At 47.7% G+C, this 17,251-nt stretch overlaps 1 protein-coding gene across 1 annotated transcript in view; it reads right to left on the bottom strand.

The window, feature by feature from the left end:
* The window catches only part of FBRSL1 (fibrosin like 1), a 403,985-nt gene that overhangs the window by 44,814 nt on the left and 341,920 nt on the right, over positions 1 to 17,251 (bottom strand). The window contains exon 6 of the mRNA XM_035895374.1: positions 15,318 to 15,363. Within this exon, the coding sequence (XP_035751267.1) occupies positions 15,318 to 15,363 (46 nt within the window). The remainder of the gene's footprint in view (positions 1 to 15,317; positions 15,364 to 17,251) is intronic.

Genomic DNA, 17,251 nt, shown 5'->3' with positions numbered 1-17,251 from the left:
CTCCCGCGGCGGCCCAGCGCCGGAGCTGCGGGACGGAGAGAATAAACGGCCTCCGTGCCCCTGCACCCTCCACCTCCCGGGATGCCAAGGAGCGGGGTGGCTCTGCCTGCTTTATGGGGGATTTTACAAATGCTGATCAGTCCCAGAGCCTGATGGGCCAGGCTAGGGGCTGAGCCTGTCTTCTGCCCTGGCTTTTGAGATCTAGCTTTACAATACCAGCAGAAGCCTCTATCTTCTCCAACATACAGAAATCATCCAATAATTGAACAAAGTTTTGTGCTAGATCAAAACGCCGGACTTGCAAAACCGTCCCTGGGGCTTTGTTTCTATTCTCTAACAAAAGCCTCCCCTACAATAACTTTCTGATCCTCAGTCTCGGAGAGAAACATCACAACACACTGAGGCCAGCGATACACCTTAATCTCTTGCCTAGATAACTGACGTATAAACTGGGAAAGGACCCCCAGGGCACGGTTGGCAAAAGCCGGGTTTGCTGCGTGGCACTCTGAGCCAGCAGCTCCCCTAGAAGGTAGGGAACGAACCGCAGCCCCGGGACAGCAGCTCGCTCCCCACCTCTGCTCTCCAGCCGTGCCATTCGCCTCTCTTGCTCCCTTACTGTCAAAACTGAAGAAGGGAGAGGTGACAAGCTGGAAAGGCATGGCCAAGACTTGAGGGCGAGAATTCAAAGCACCCCTGCCATGCTCCAAAGTGCTGTTATGGCTGCTCCCTGTGTGCAGGGAATTAGGACATGGTCTCCAATCCAGCTACGAGCAAAGGAGGCAGAGGAATAGATGTGCTTTCCGCTGAGACCTCAGGTACTGCTCCTTTTCTCTATTAGTTGGCAGGCACAAGGTACAGAAACATCCACGGCTAAGAGCAAATGCTGGAATCCAGGTTTTATCTGGATGTGATCTAAGGGACGTGTCGCTACGATGTGGCCAATGCAGTTGTTTGTTCAAGAGTTAAAAGGAAGGCATTATTTCTTCCTACAGAGGAGGACCAGGAAATTAAACCTGGACCTGACTCAGATCTCCCTCCTTTCTCATATGGGTTTCTCCCCACAAAGAGGGGGTGGCGGTGGGCTTGAATATTCTCCAAATCCAACTTCCCTTTCCTCCACAAGTAATTTATAGAGAAAAAGGTCTGAAGTCCCTGCAGTCTTCTACAGACATGCCTCATTCTGGAGCTCTGGGCTTCTCTCCATTTGCTTCTCCCCTATCAATTTGACCTGTTCACAACCTGCACTGAAGTCACTTCCAGATGCCCGTGCCCAGCCCCCTCCATGCGCAGCAGCCGGCGATGGCTGCATGCACGTTGGGTGACATGCTATCCCTGAACAGCTTTTCAGCAGGCAGTCCTGCAGCAGGGCCAGAAAGTCTATTTAGTTTGTAAGCCTACAAAACCCGGTGTACTCCTTTACACAGTCTGAAACACCGCTGCAGTATCTGCATCCCTTCCAAAGAACCACAGAAACATTTATCACTACGTGGTCAAGCTCTATGAGTCGCATACCAGCACTGGTGTCCTGGAGAAGGAATGCATCGCAAACCAGAGCCCACCTCAAGTACCTTTGGGGTATTCAGCATGTTGTGGCTGCACTGAATTAGTTCCTGACCAGAAAAGAGAACACTTTCTTCAATCATGCTGTAGAAATGTTTTCCTTATGGCCAAACTTCAGAAATATTCACCACCCGATATTGAGGTTGGTTTTTCTAAGAGCTAAGGATCATAAAGTAGCCACGTGTTTAAACAAGGGGTCATTATCCACCGGCTCCAGGGTTCAGTGCAAGCTTCTAAGCAAAGAGCGATTTGAAAATAGAGCTGTTAAAGCACTAACAGTAATTTAGAGTAGTTTAAGTTTCTGTTTTACTGATTTTTCTGGCCAAGATTCATAGGGCTATCAAATTAGCATCTGGCTATCTTGTTAAGGGGAAGAAAGTCAATAATCTAACAGGCCCATTTCGCTTCTCTTTACTGCCGCAATCGTGTGACTTCATCGATACTCGGACCTGAAGGCAAAGGACACAAGGACAATGTCCTAGGGCAGATGCCAAGCCCCTGTTCCGTGTGTCACACAGCACAGTCCACTCCCGATTTGAGAAACAGCAATCAGAAGGAACTGTTTCTACTCAAGATGCCATAATACCGAAGGTTTATTATTAACATATTGGTTCCCGACACAATTATACAAAAGGAGATTTTTCAAAGGCGCAAAATCAGCAAGAGATTAAGTGAGAGTTTGACCCGAACCTTCAAACGCCGTGTAAGTACACAGTTCACCTGCACCATAACCTGGAAGCTTTTCAGGACTAACAACAGTAGCGGACAACAACATTTGTTACTTAGACAAATGTGCTCTATTAACTCTTTGCAGAGAAATCTGCTTTACCCAGTACCAACCTCCTCAGTCTCTCTGGCTTCGTCTACCCATCGTGGTAAGAAGAGAAGCTCCTGCACACCCTTCCCTCCTCTCCCTCTCCTCCACCTCCGGACCGTACATCATTTTCAGCACTGGTTTGTCCTGCACTCAGCGCTCCACGTTGCCAGGTTGGTCAAACCCACAGACAGAAGGAAAGCCGCCTTTCCATCCCACCTCTGGAAAGCCGCAGATGTGGTAGGAAAAGCCCTGCAAACTCCCCTCGCTCCCTTTGAAACCCGAGGAGAACAGATGAGCAGCACATTTGAAATTAATTACAGCAAAACCTACGACATTGTTCTCTCCTCCCCTTCCTTTTTCCCCTGACCCCCTCACTGCAGAGCTTTCACTGAAACCTCTATGGTGTGTATATTTTCCTAAAGTCGCTGGGGCCAAAACGGTACAGCTGAGACATTCACAGAAGTCAAAGAAAGTGCAGAGCCAGGTTAGCGCACAGGGGTACAATAGTTCCTTAAGAGCGAGCGTCTCCCCCGCCACCGCTCCCCTCCTCCCAACCCTTCCCACTCTAATGAACCTTTGGTGTCTGTCCACAAAAAACAAACATCAATCAGGCAACAGGCTGTTCCTTTTCCCCTGTTGCTAGTCTGAAATAACAGTCATCTCCCGCTGGGCTGGGAACGCCACTTCCCTCTCCAGCACGCATACAGGATAATAAGGGGGAGGCAAAGGAGGGAGGAAAACCCGCTCCGAGGTGCCAGAATACACAGCGAGCCATGCCTTTCGGAGCCAGAGAAAACTTGGGAACACAACAGCTTTTGATTCCTCCTGCCCCACTGGGCACGTTAATTATTTAAGAGTTGGCTTGTGAATTGGTGGCGGTAGGAAGGGGGTGGAAGGGAAATCAGGCTTTTCCCCCCTCGCCCCCAGGCCCCTCCTCGCGCTGGCAGAACAGCGTGTGTGTGCGCACACGCGTGTGTCGGCGCGCGAGGCTTCAGGCACGCCTGGGCGCCTGCGCTGAGCTGCGGCCTCCCTCCGCCGCTCTCACAAGACCCTCCTTGTTGGCTTCTGACCACGGCGGCTACAGACAGCATGGGACAGCATCTGGATCAAATGAGTTACGGGGCAAAGAAACGCACCCTGTCTGCTCCCCGTGCGGAGGTTGCCATTTTTCACGTATTATGACTGGGGGAAGGGCGCTTTGGAGTTTATATTGGATGTCAATGGAGTTGGAAATGGAGCTGCAAATCAAACAAAGATCGGCTCATGATTTGCAAGCAGGGCTTTCGAGGTGTCTGAAGCAACACTTTGGAAGGAGCGTGGGGAAAAGGAGAATGTAACTACATCTCATTTGGATGGAGAGGACTCACAGATGTTAGGAATATTTTTGATCAACAGCTTTCCTGGCACTGCTTGTGGTGGAATCCACAACCTTGACGGCTAGCTGAGTAAGAAAGTGCTGGCAAGCTCCTGTCTGCTTGCAGGCGACTTGCAATGCTGCCAGTCAATATTTCAGTGAAAACAAAATTGCAGGGATCATATTAAAAGAGGGGAAAACGGAAAATAAAACAAAACAAAAACCAGCCTTCCCTTTTAAAGAGAAACACTGAGAAGACCTGATGGGAAAGACCCTTCCAAATGACAACGCACTCTTTGTTTGTTTAAAATGAACACGCTGTGATGGGAGTCCTGCCGTGAGCACGCGAAGGCGAGCCCGCCAGCGGCAACAGAAGCAGGCTCAGCAAGAAGTGGCTTTACACGGGGACACCTGGGCGGCGTGTTTAGTACAGGCCTGCAGGAAACGATGCAGAACGAGGTTTATAGTTGTGTCCATTTGGTGGAGGGAATGTGTGCAGCAGGCATGGGTCTGAGGCAAAAACCTGGACCCGGTCCTCTTCAACTGTCAGGAGGAGAGGGGAAGGGATGGGAGGAAAGGAGAGCTTCTCTGGCAACGTTTTCAAAGTTGGGTCTGGGTGTAGCCATGCTGGCCTATTCTTAGTTTAAAACAATGGTGTTCTTGGGGGAGACAGCAAGCGGTGTAGCCCAGGCAGCATTTCTCACTGGACCAGTCTTGAGATGACTGACGCAGGCTCTCAGGGGCATCTAAGCTCCCAGTACAGCTCAGACCACCATCTGGAGTATCTTTAGAGTGTCTCTGAATTGCTCCTGCCTCCATGGCTTGCAAAAAGCTGCTCTGCTGCTCACAACCACCGCAGTTGGGCCCTTTTCTGCCTTGGCCTCAGGACTAAGCTTGGCTGACTCTGCTGCCACTGCCAGTGGGGAGTCCTCAGACGTCTGCGTAAGGCTGCTCTACAGCATGTACTGCTGGAATGACATAAAGGGTCCAGAGACTGGCCTGTAACGCAAAAATATTTCAGGCCAAAAGGTACATTATGCTCAGAGAATTTGTTCGCTGATCCAATGAAAGGTATAAAATAATCTGCTCCGCTTCGGTTATTAAATTGATCACTACAGAATGTAATGGACATATTCTAGTTGTCGGTTTCAGGTTTCTAGCTCGGTTTTAAAGACCGGTTCAATAATAAAAATAATGACAATGCTCATGATTGTATCAACATTCAATGCTCACACTGTAAATTTCTTCCTCCCGCTGTTAAGCCTGTATTAAATCAGGTTGTCTCTGCAGAGCTTGCGCTGTGAGCGCCTCTCCCTGTGCCCAGAGATGGCCAGCCACGTAGGAAAGCAACTGGCTGGGGATAGCTTAGATGTTTGGAAGCCAAATCACACAGTACTGAGAAAATTAAAATGTTAGCTGCTTCATCCAACAAGGCTGGCCCTTTTCTGCCACCCTGCTTTGTGGATGGCTTCCCAGGGAGCAGGCTCTGGTTTTGCTTTTGCAGTTTAACATTCACGAGTCAATGCAGTCTGAGGTGGGTTTGCAAACTCTGATGTGATCTTTGGCGATGCTGCCCGGTCCTACGCTTCCCAAGATGTCACAAGGACAAGGACTCACGGGCCTGAAGGGACAAACTCTTCTTCCACGGGTTTCACGCCACAAGACAGGGAGCGTTCAGGAGACAGATTTCTCTCAAAACTGGATCGTCAGTAAATATGGAAATAGAGAACAAACTAAGCAGACACCAGCAGCAGATGCAGGTTCATAGACGTCTGCTTATTACCAGACCTCACTCCAGCTGAGACTTAAATAGCCTCCTTTATGCAAAACGGGAGAGGGAGCGGAATTGAAGGAAACTGGCAATTACACAATTTTATTTCCCTCCTAGCCCATTCGCTTTTCATCAGGTGGCTCTGCGCTCGCATACGAAAGGCGCTTGTGAGTGCTAAGTTAAGCACAAAGCCAGCTTGATGCTTTCCTTTCACCGGGAGGAAGTCTCCGCCTGCTTTTCTGGATGCCCTGGAAAAGCACAGTGAACACATTATTTTATATTATTTTGAAAGCATCAGGAGTGCCTGAGAAACAGGGACTTACAGGCTGCACCATCCCTCTTTTCCAAGGTTTCACCTGTCCTGAACATGATGGTGCTCAGAACCAGACACCGGGTGGGTCTCAGTTTCATCCCTGCACTGGGAGTTATCCATATGGATCCAGCTGCAATCCTCTCCTTCCGCATCTTTTTTAAAGAAACCCCAACAACTCCTTTCTGCTAAAATCTCCACCCAAACTCCAGTGCCTTGGCTGGCGAAGCACCCACCGTCTCACAGTGCTAGAAGACGTACTTGGGCGCAGTCAGGCTTTTCGGGGTTTGCCTCTCACCTTGCTGATACCTGTTAAGAATATATCTCCAACGGGCAAAAAGTTAATGCCCGTTTCATTGGAGAGAGATCTGGAAGTCTGACTATTCCCTTATGGATAAGCCTTAAAGAATTTATTAGTGAAGAAACCAATATGTTTCTTCAGAAACTTAATAGGGTTCCATAAAAATTACTTCAATAACTTTTAAAATTTAATGGCGAACGAGAACCTTTCCACAGGCTTTTTGAACTGTCCGACAGAATCCCATAGCGGGGATATAATTCTGCAATAAATTTTGCAGGACGGTTAAAAAAAAAAATATAGAAAGCTTTTAATTTCCTATTACCTCCTGTAAGACCTTGCCATCAATTTAAAGCAAATAAATGAAATAAATGCAGTCACTTTTCTGTCCCGGTGATTTACAAGAAAATATTTACTGTTTAGAGAAAAACCCAACAAACTAGAACAAGTATCCTTTTCAGAAACACAGAGACACACACACAAACACTATGCCAAGTCCTGCTCTCTTATACATTGGTTTAAACCCAACTAAATCCAGTGAAGTCAATGGAGTCAGTATGGCTTTACCTGGCCAAACTGAGCCAGGGCCGAGCGCACAGCGCAGTGGAGATGGAAGGAAAACCTCCCGCTGCGAGTCCCCGGGCAGCTCGGCAGCAAACATTAACAGGCTCCACGGGGAACTGTGTTCAGCCCTTGTTAGCAGGAAGGATGGTCAGCGAAGCACGGAGGTGAGAGAAGTGGTGAGCACACGCGCGCAGGGCTCGCGCAGTTATTAAAGGAGAAAACGGCAGGAACCCTGTGGGCTGAAAGAGAGCCCTGAAGCCGGCCTCCCTCCTCCCCGCCCATGGGACAGGGCTGGAGAGCTGCAGCACATACAGCAGCCATTTCAAATGAAAGTGGATATATAAATATATATATATAAAAAAATACAGAAACATAGCATGAACTATGACTGCTCGCCACACAGGCTGATTGGGACAGCAGGGTCCTGCTCATCAGCCGTGCCCCTGTCCCGGGAGGAAAGCCTTGGGGTCTGGGGGGCGGTGAGAGGAGAGGGAGAAGTAGCGAGATGCTGACAGCATCCTTGTCTCCTGAAGCCTCCGCTGCTGAGTGCTGGGGCCTCGCTGGGACTTACAGACCCCGCCAGTGTCACACACAAAGGAGTAACCAGATCCATTTGCAATTAAACAGCATGCCCTGGTTTCATTGATCACTCCCATTGATTGCCCAGAAGGAAACACAAGCCGACCTGGGGTCAGATCCAGCTCCCCCCTGCACCAGCCTCCTTACCCCCCACAGCCTTGTCAAATTACTTGTCGATCCCCAGGCTGCCCTGTTTTATGCCGGTGACCTGCACCGAGCACGGGGTTACGGTGTCTGCGGGAGTCCCTAATGGGCTATTACACAGCACAGGATAGCTGCCCATCGGTAACCTGCCAAACCGCTTCACCGAAACAGAAACACAGGGCACGGGGTGGAGAGCGGCACGGAAGGGAGCATCGGAGAGCTTAAAAAATATAGCACAAGCCTAGGCTTTGCACAGTGTGGCATGCACCTCTGGCACAGGTCAGGGGGGCTGAAGAGAAGCAGAGCTCTCCTTCGTGAGGAGCAAACCTGATTTAAATGGGGACGTGGTGGCCACGGTGTGCTCAGACCCATACTAGAGGTCCAGGCACCTCCCCTCGCCCTGCACTGCAGTTGCCAGTCCGTACGAATCAGGTTTATACCCAGCGTTTCATTTTCTAAGAAACTGAAGCTTTACAAAATCTTCCATGAATAAAACATGTCTCCAAGGTATTTTAAAAGCAGAATTGAGAAGACCCGATAGCTTTGTGGGGGTTGCAACTGCTGCTCTTAACATCACTGCCCTCCAGCATCCTTCCGGTGCTGAGATCCCTGTACCAGCATCCTGCAGCCGGGGACAGCAGCTGGACCAAGCAGCACTAAGTCTCGCCAGCTTGGCTTTCACCACTCAAGAAAACAGATAAGCAAACTATAAACAAGGAGCAAGAAGATGGTATCTCTCAACCATCCCTTAAAAGTCTGGGCAATGTAAACTACTACGCGCATTTGGAAGGAATTCTTTTTTCTTTCTTTTTTTCCCCCCTGATTTACAGTTTGATGGTCCTTTTATCTACTTTCACATGAACTGAGAAAAGCTAGAATGTGCCTACTCAATCAATATGAGTTTGTGCTGGCGCATTCGGGATATATATTATTTTGCTTTTATAGTTTATTTTAAATAAAAAGTATAATTAAAGAAAATAAACCACCCACTTCATAACATTTATACAACGAAGACTTTATTTATTTTATTTACGTTTTGGTGGGCAAGGCACAGCATGCAGTTAGCTTTCTGTGATACTTAACAAAGCCGCATTTGAAATTTAAAATCTTTAAGGAAATGAACAAATTCTGCAGAGGAAGGGCAGTTGAGCAAAGAGACTTCTTACATTACCCTAGGTAATTGTGCATATATATGTTTCTGCGTGCCTCTCTCTACTCCAAAAACATATCCATGACTTGGATGCTTTAAATCAAAAAGCAATTTCAGTCTGTAATACTCAAATAAATAATTAAACACATTTTATCTCCTACAGTATTGCTTCTATTCATTCTAATCCCACTGACAGGAACGCAGCAACATACCCCACATCCTTAAAATAACAAAACAAAACACAAGACACCAACCAGAAGGCTTGGAAATGTTTATAATTCAACTTTTCAACTCTCTTGGCTACAGCCTGAAGCTACAAAGAAAGCTCTGTGCCGGCTCACTTGAGGGAGACAAACCCGGAGATAGCTGGGCAAACCACATGGCAAACGGTGGAAGCAAAACCTGCCCGCTTGCAGGAGGCAGCTCGAACTTTGGGAGACGTACAGCACTCGGTTTGTGTTGAAGCTAATAAATTATCCACTTTTGCCGTCTAACTGAGTTTTACGAAGGTAAATGAACAGTGTGGTTAAGGTGAATGGTCCGTCCTACTTGTCCATCATATTTTCACAGAGAGCTGCTATGGATAGGGATGGTTATAGCCTCAACTACTAATAAATACATATAACAGAGCTAACAGGGGAGGCAGAGAGCACATCCCTGTTCCCAAAGAGAAGGCTGAGATCTTTCCAGAGCCTGCAAAATCAGAACACTGCAAAAAGACTGGAAGACTGCACTTAGCGCACTAGTTCCTGTCCTTGGATTTGTTTTGAAACGGGGCTAACTGGCTGCTGCTTGGGTGGTTATCTCCGTTACCCACACTGTGGGAAAATCAAAGTCCTCCTCCTCCTCCTCAAGCCACTGTATAATTATATACATGCATATGCAAGAAAGCTAATGTACTCATCCAGGCAGTGACAAAATTAGATAGAACTTTTCAAAAAGGACGCTGGGATGGACTCACACACTGGATTTAGCAGTAGTTCAGGGTATCCGGTAGTGTCAACCCCACAAGCATTTACAAATCACCAACCATCTTTAAAACAAGGTTAAAAACGAAGTATTTGGGCTTATTTTTGCTTGCTGGCTGTGAAGCACAGAAGAATCAGAGTTCTGGGCTCTTCTCTGCAGCCAGGAAGACTAAAGTCTAGTTTAAAAAATGAAATTAAAGCTTAGAATTTTGTACAATCCTCCGAGTCCTGGGTTTCATGAAAAACACAGAATATTCTAAGGTCATGACAAAATCACAAGAGATGCAACCTGGGGAGTACAGCAGCTGCAGAGCACCCTGAGCACTGCATAAATCACAGCAATGTGGCTGCTATCTAAATGCATGCATTACTTATTTTATTTATTATTACAGATGCTGCTGTGTAAGTTTTTGCATGCCTGTAATTATGGTGGACTCTTGTCCAAAGATTCAGCTGTAAATTATCATCGCACTCAAGTTCACCAAGTGTGGGATTACCTGCACAGAACAGGGTGACCTCATCAAAATGTAACCAGAACCTCGGGATGAAACTGAGATCAAGAGATGGGATGCATCTCTGCTTTTCTTGCATCTCAGACCCCGCTGTGGACCCCACGCAAGGAAACTGGGAAAATTTATGATCTCTCTCCTGATTTCCGTTCGTGTAAAACACAGCTAATTGCCTGACCGGGCGCTGTGAGACGCGTTTGCTGTGTCTACGCAGACCTCCTTGCGATGGGAAGCTCTACATCCCGGCATGGTAAGGCAGAGGCCCTGAAGGAGAGGTGAACCTGGTTACAGGAGATGCTGTCCCAGCCCAGACAGGGAGTCTCCAAACCTGACACCTGGAGAGAGCGGGCCAGGGGGACAGACCAGAGGCAGAGCAAAGCGCGCAGGCAGCACGGTGAGCGCAGGAGACACCAGGCTCTTGATGCCCCCGTCAGTGAGGAGCAACCATTAAGCTGTGCTGCTGCAAACCTGCGCCAGGCACATTATTTTGAGCTCAGCTGCATTCAGGTTGTTTTCTGCTTCACCAGGCACTCACAGGTTCCTCCTGGAGAGCTGACTTGCTGCCCTCCTGTCCTGCCCCTGCCCTGCTGCCCCTCCTTTCCCCTCTCACCCCATCTCACAGTAATATCCATCCGTTTTTAACAGCATGTCCTACACTGGAGGTTTTGTAGTTCCAGCTTTTAAAATGATTTAGTGTGACAGTTTAGTGCTGAATTAAATAAAAAAAAAAAAAAAAAGGGAAGAGAAGAGAAGCAGCAGAGAGAAAAAGGAGAGCCAGAGAGACAGTCCCCTTAAGGCACCGACATTACGGAGCAGTGATCTCAGAGGAACAAGGGTTCTTCTCTGGTTCAGATGTGCTTGTCAGGGCTCAGTGTCATCTCTGAACAAGAAATCTCTCTTGCTGGCCCAAGGCACAGTTTTGTGGTCAAGAGGACAGAAAATAAAGGGAGGGAACTTCAAAGAACCATAAGCTGCATTAGCCCGCTGGGGCGGGTGGCTGTGGCGCATCCCATGGCTGACAATTACGACCTGCACACCGAGAAAGCTTGCCTCCCTCTTGTCAGAGGGATAAGACACAGGCTGTGAGCTTTAGAGCTTTGAGGATGTGTACAGTTCATGATGAAAGATAGCACTTCAAAGCCCTCTGCCTAGAAACCCAGGGAGAAGCGAGAGTGGAGGGTAAGCAATCTTTTTTTCCTGGGGGGTGCATATGTGGGGGAAGGATAAGACTTATTTTCACTGTCATTTATTATCGCTATGAAAATGAAGTCTTGCACTGTTTATGGAATCTCTCATTAAAAGGATCTCTTGATAAATCGCTTGATAAACATTCATTAATTAAGTCTCTCCGTGCACTTGGCTGACAAGCATTAGTCTTCATTTTGCAGGGGAGGGAAATCAAGGCATGGAGCTCGGTGAGCCCCCAACCAGCCTGGAGCAGAGCTGGGTCCCAGCCAGTTGCTCCATGCCACCAGACAGATGGATTACCCTGCTCCCTCTGTGTCCAGCTTGATTTTGATCCAAAGATAGGAGCAACGCACTCAGCTTCAACAAATTTCAAAGCCCCTGTCCCCTTTGCTGCTGCCCAGTGTCCCCTAGGACTGCAGGGCAGACGTGGCTGTGCAGGTCTGGCTCCTCTGTGGGCATCTTGGCTGATGCCCTGGGAGCTCCTGGACACCCCTTTCATCTCTCAGGGGGCATCTCTGCATCCATGGACTGCCTGGGGCTATGAACAGAGACACCTTGGCTGCTGCCCGCCCTCCACTTACTTATTCCGCGATGCAGACTTTCCTCATCAGGGCCCTTGGCCAATACTAAAGCCATTTGGGAAACATCTAGTTTAAGATGCCTATTTCACCCTAACCCCCAATGGTGGCCCTGGGTTCAAAGGCTGGGGACTCAGCAGGTCTCCTGGCCCACAGCTGCAAAGCTACTGTGGTAGAAAAGGCACCGTCTCTCCCGCTTTCCCTGGCATCCAGCAGGTCTGGAGCAAGGAGAGGTGGGAGATGGCTCAACTGCTGCAGCCAGACCCTTCGGGGAAGCCCACTGCAGAGGGAGCCAGTGGCAGGAACGCAACACTCAAATCCTTAAGTTACACGCTATCCTACCCTCCCGGCCTCATTAAAAATATCACATCAGGCAGGTGGAGGTCCTCGCAGTGACTCAGGGGTACACGTCCCTCTCCCCTCCCCAGACTGACAACGCTTCTGCCCTCCTATCGACCACCATCGCTCCCTCTGCCTCATCCACCCACTTGGAGACAAAGGCTTCTCCCTACGCCGCCCCTGCCCCGCGTGGCACCTGCCCTTCAGAAACAGCAAAGGACTGGCTGGGAGATTCCTGGGAGAAGGGAGCTGCATGAGAGAGCAAACAGACCTTTATTATTTGTTTATCGATTTATTCACCAGGAGGATGTAACAACCGGCTCTCGGCAGCAAATGCCCTTGTAACTCTGTGCTGCAGCGACAAGTTGGCTAAACAAATGCTTTTCTGCATCAGAAAACAAAGACCTGTCAGCACAGCAGATCAGGGATTCTCTGCTTTTAATTTTAATTATTCTTTCCTTACACAGAGGATTTACTCTCCTCTTCTCCTGGAAGCTCCAAGTGCCCCATTCAGCCTATTTCACAGCTGTGACTACCGAGGTCACCCCGGGTCAGGACACCTCTCTCCGCCGCATAATAGAGACCGGTCCCCAAAGTGGACATCTACGCCGTGCATCTGTTGTTGCAGATGAACTGGTGTCAAAGGAGGAGCACCGCTGCCGCCGCGGCCCCGGCAGGGAGGGGGCAAAGACAAACGTTACCCAGAGAGCCCCAGACAAAAGACGCTGCTCCTCAGGCCTTTTGTGGAGCGGGGAAATAATGGTCAAAGGTTACGTTTTACAGCTGTTCCAGCCTCAAATAAGCAAAACCCGTCTATCTTAATACTTAATTGCATTGCTAAGCTGCTGATAAACTAGGACGGCATAAAACAAATACACAGGGCCCAACACATCCCCAGGGAAAGTTTGTGGGAACAGAGGGAGCTGCACCAGACAATGAATCCACTTCATTGTGTTTTAAAAGCCTGGTTACCTTCAATAAAAGCTGCAGCATGGACGCTGCAGATTTGGTAGTTAATATCTCTCCAAGAAGGCCGCAAGTGTTTACAAAAGAAGGGCACAGCGCAAATGCCCACGGGAGAGGACGAGCACGTGCCGCGCCATGCGTGTGCCCATCAGGAAACCGTGTCGAGCTAATCCCCTCCTCGCAGCCGCCACGGCTCCAGCCCTGGAGAACACGGGTCTTAAATCAACGCTCTTATCTCACAAAAGGAATTTAAGCGCAACGCTTTGAAAGTCACTTTCTCCCAGCCATATGGCATCACCGAGCCTGGTCGTGTCGGAGCGGCGTTCATTTGCATGTGCGAGAGACAAATCTGGCTCTTGCATCGCAGGAGCGATAACAGGGCGAGGGGTAGAATTTAGCGCTGTTTGGGTTTCTGCACAAAATCTGGCCGAGGCAAATTTCTCTCACCTCTCAACGCAAGTGCCAAACGCTGAGGTAGCCCCCAGCAGAGCTCGCCCGTGATCACAGCCCGTGCCAACCAGCAAGGCTCCGCCACTACAGGGTCAGGGTAAAAGAGAAGTCTGAGACAAGAATCATGATCTGAACCCAAACCTTTCCAAAGCTGGCAATGTCTACACCCACGGTAAACCAAACAGGAACAGGCTTACGTTACAGGGATATAAACAGCAGCGAACACAAACTTCAAGACAGCAAATTCACAGGCATTCACACATTTAACTTCCTGATAGGGAGGTATTTTGAAAACTCATGTTGCTGAGCTGCTCCGTGAATGAAGGGGTGGGGGATCTCAGGCTTCAGCACGAGGAGGAGCCAACAAAGCTGCTAACGCTTCAACATAAGCCTCTCCAGCAGATCTCTGTGCCATGCCTTTATGCAGGATGGCAAGATTTTTGTTTTGCTGAGGCAGTGCCGTATGGGCAATCTGGTTTGCCTTATCAGTGAGCCAAGGCTGAGAGAAGAGAAATGCTCTTCCCCACCATTTAAATAAACTTCCCTCTTTCCCCCAGATAAAGCTGCATACTTCTGTAAAAATATCTGCAAATGTAATAACATAATGGGCTTGTCATCGGTTTCTACATTTGGCACTGAGTATCTGCAATGCTTGGAAAGAAAGAGAATTCCTAATACTTACTGCTGGCTAAAGAGCTCAGCTATAAACCGGGCCTGGATCCAGGTGATGGAGCACACAACCACCAAAACGCCTTTCCATGGTCAGCACCTACTCCTACACAACTGCAAATTATTCCTTTCTTGGCCCTCTTGAAATAATGCGAGAAGGTTATTTCATCACTTCTTATTAATGGGCCTCATCTCCCTTCTTTGGGGTATTTGCATGTCCCTCGTAGTCATTATTGCTCTGATTTTATTCAGCAGCTCAGTACTGGGAATGCTGCGGCACAGCCACGCGACCTGACAATTCATCCTGAGCCCACCACCGACCTCCTCGCACAACAAAGCGGAACCATTCCCAGCGCAATGCTTTCCACCGGGTACCACGCTTTGCTCTCTCCAAGGCTGTTTCTTCAGTATTTTTGCCCAGTATCCATCTCAGCGAGATTATCCCTGGGAACACATGAAACTAGAGTAGCCCTGTTTTACGGCTGTACCGAGCCCTCAAAGGAGGGCTTGGCGTATTTAGAGAGATGTCACCGCACCTCCCAAGGGGAATCTGAACCGGCGCAGTCTCTTAGCAACACCCAGTGCGTATCACAGGTAACTCTCAATTAATAGGAATAGTGGGAGCTGCCAACTGAAACCCTGCAACCTGCTGAGCACCTTCCACCTCGTTTAGGAGAACCGAGACACCCAGACACAAATGCTCTGTGCGCACTGGCAGCAGAGGGATGTGCAAGCCCTTGTAAGGATAATACAGACAACACCGAAATATTGATTTGTTTAAAAGAAATGAGGATTTGATTGTATTGGAGGGAAAATCGTATCCCCTACAGTAAAGGCTGACTTCTCCTTTGTCAGTAATCCCTCTCTCAAAGACATTTGTTACAAATCTGAGTGGTAGGGAAGAAGTCCCACCCCACGCTGAGACAATGCAGCTCTAAATTTCAACTTAATCATCACAAGCCTGTAAAGCAGATCTTTATGACAACGTGTGTGGCGAAATTAAAGGCGCCGGCACAACTGATGTCCTGCTATTTGCACGATATGGATTCACAACTCAAATCTCTTGCTCTAAGAGAAGGAAAGCATTTCTTCAGATCACTTACCTTTATTTGCTGCAGGGGAGAACAGCTTCTCAGAGCCTACAGAAGCCTGAAAAAGAAAGAGAAAAAGAGGGTGAGTGATACTAAAGGAGAATTTAGGAAGGCTTGCTCACAAAAACACAGCTCATAAAACAAGTCGGTTATCTGTAGACCTGCAATTACACATTGCACCTGGAGGGTGCAATGTTGTGCCATTAAAGATTAAGCATGCATCCTAAGAAGATGAAAGCAAAGCGTATACAAGTACTGTCCTGATCTCACCCAACTATATCCTCTTGTCTCGTTTATTTAGGCAGCCATGCAATGCACAGCTATTTTATCCATGATTCCTCATATAAAAACAAAACCAGTGAAACTGCTATCAAGCTGAAGAAAAAAAAAACAAACCAAAACATTTCAAAGCCTCTCTCGTTGAAAATAAGCTCATTTCTTGCTGAACATGCAAAATGTAATTTGTGTATTGGAAACACAAGTTGCAACTGAACACATCTGTATGAAAGAGGGTGTTATTTAATATTATGCCAAATGATAGGTACATGCTGCTATGCACTTAAGTTGAGTATGAAAGAAAACGACTTCCTCTTGGAAGAAGCCCGTCTCCTTGCAAACTGGGTTGCACTATGCTGTTTGAACTCCACGGCAGTGCATTTGTGCTCCTCACAGCTCTGGGAAATAGTTAAAGAAATCCAATTAACCTAAACCTTGTAAACAGCTTCATGATAATCAGGGTCACTGGGTTACAGGCAAGATGATAATGACAGACAGGGAAAAAAAGTCCATTCATCGTAAATAAAGCTTTTATGAGTTAATTTGATGGCTTCCTTCCCTCCCCCACTGATATCAAACAGTCAACCTATTTCAGCATAAGCTCTTCCTCCTCACTATCTGATAAAATAGCAAGTAGCCTCTACAGAATCAAAGCTGGCCTGTGGGAGCAGGGAGCACGATCAACATTACTACCATCTACAAGATAGCTGAAAATATCATCAACGTTTTGGCACTGACTGCTGCACAAATAAAATGGGGTGAAGTACAAAGCTGAAGAGCAAAAGATATTGAAAGGGAAAAAAAGCCTTTCTCCCCTGGCTCTGCTTTAAAAACAATGAATTAATTCAACACATGGCTGAACTAAGTTGATTTTCTTTTTGATTTTATTGATTTTATTCTAAGGTGCCTTGGGAGATTTGCATGATAAAGAGCACTATGAATTGTATTACATTGTTACATATCTTAAATGACGACTCAGAAGGAAAAAAACAAATAGTAAAATGCAAGAAGATCTGCATGAGCTACAGTAAGAAGCAAGAAAGTGATCTATTAATGTTATTTCTAAGGAAAGTGGCACTGCAAGCACTGAATGTCTTACTTAATGCAAATGCATAAAAAAGAGAGGGAAAACAACATGAAAAATAGGTTGAGGCTGAGACACATAAGAAAGAAATTCTGAATCATGTCCACGACAAAGCTGCACGTGTAGCTGTGGCATGTATGATCGTTACACAGCTCAGCAAAAGGATCCTAAAATCTTAGGGAAAATCAGTTACCTGCACGATCCCTTCACTGCATGGATTAAAGAGAGGAAGAACCAGGATTAAACGAGGTTTTGCCTAGGCTGGTTTGCAAAGAAACTGTAACAACGTCACACAGCAGCAACAACAGTGGTGCATAAAATGTTTGACAGCCAACTCTGAATTTACAACCCATTGTTAAGAGATTTTTCACTTACAATCAACACAAAGTCACCGCGGACGCAGAACACATCTGCAGGCTCTGGGAACTCACCCATGCTAACAGCTTGCACAAAGCCAGGACCTACCCTCAAAGCGCTCTGTAAGCACTAGGACACGTGGCAGGTGGATAAATAAGATTCCCCCATTTTATAGGCAATGAAACTTCGGCGTGGCTTGCACTGAAGCCCAAGCAGTAAATCGGCAGCC

This window comes from Egretta garzetta, unplaced genomic scaffold (genome assembly GCF_000687185.1).
Source record: "Egretta garzetta isolate BGI_Z169 unplaced genomic scaffold, ASM68718v1 scaffold25, whole genome shotgun sequence".
NCBI lineage: Eukaryota > Metazoa > Chordata > Aves > Pelecaniformes > Ardeidae > Egretta > Egretta garzetta.
This window is presented reverse-complemented; position numbering and strand designations above follow the sequence as displayed.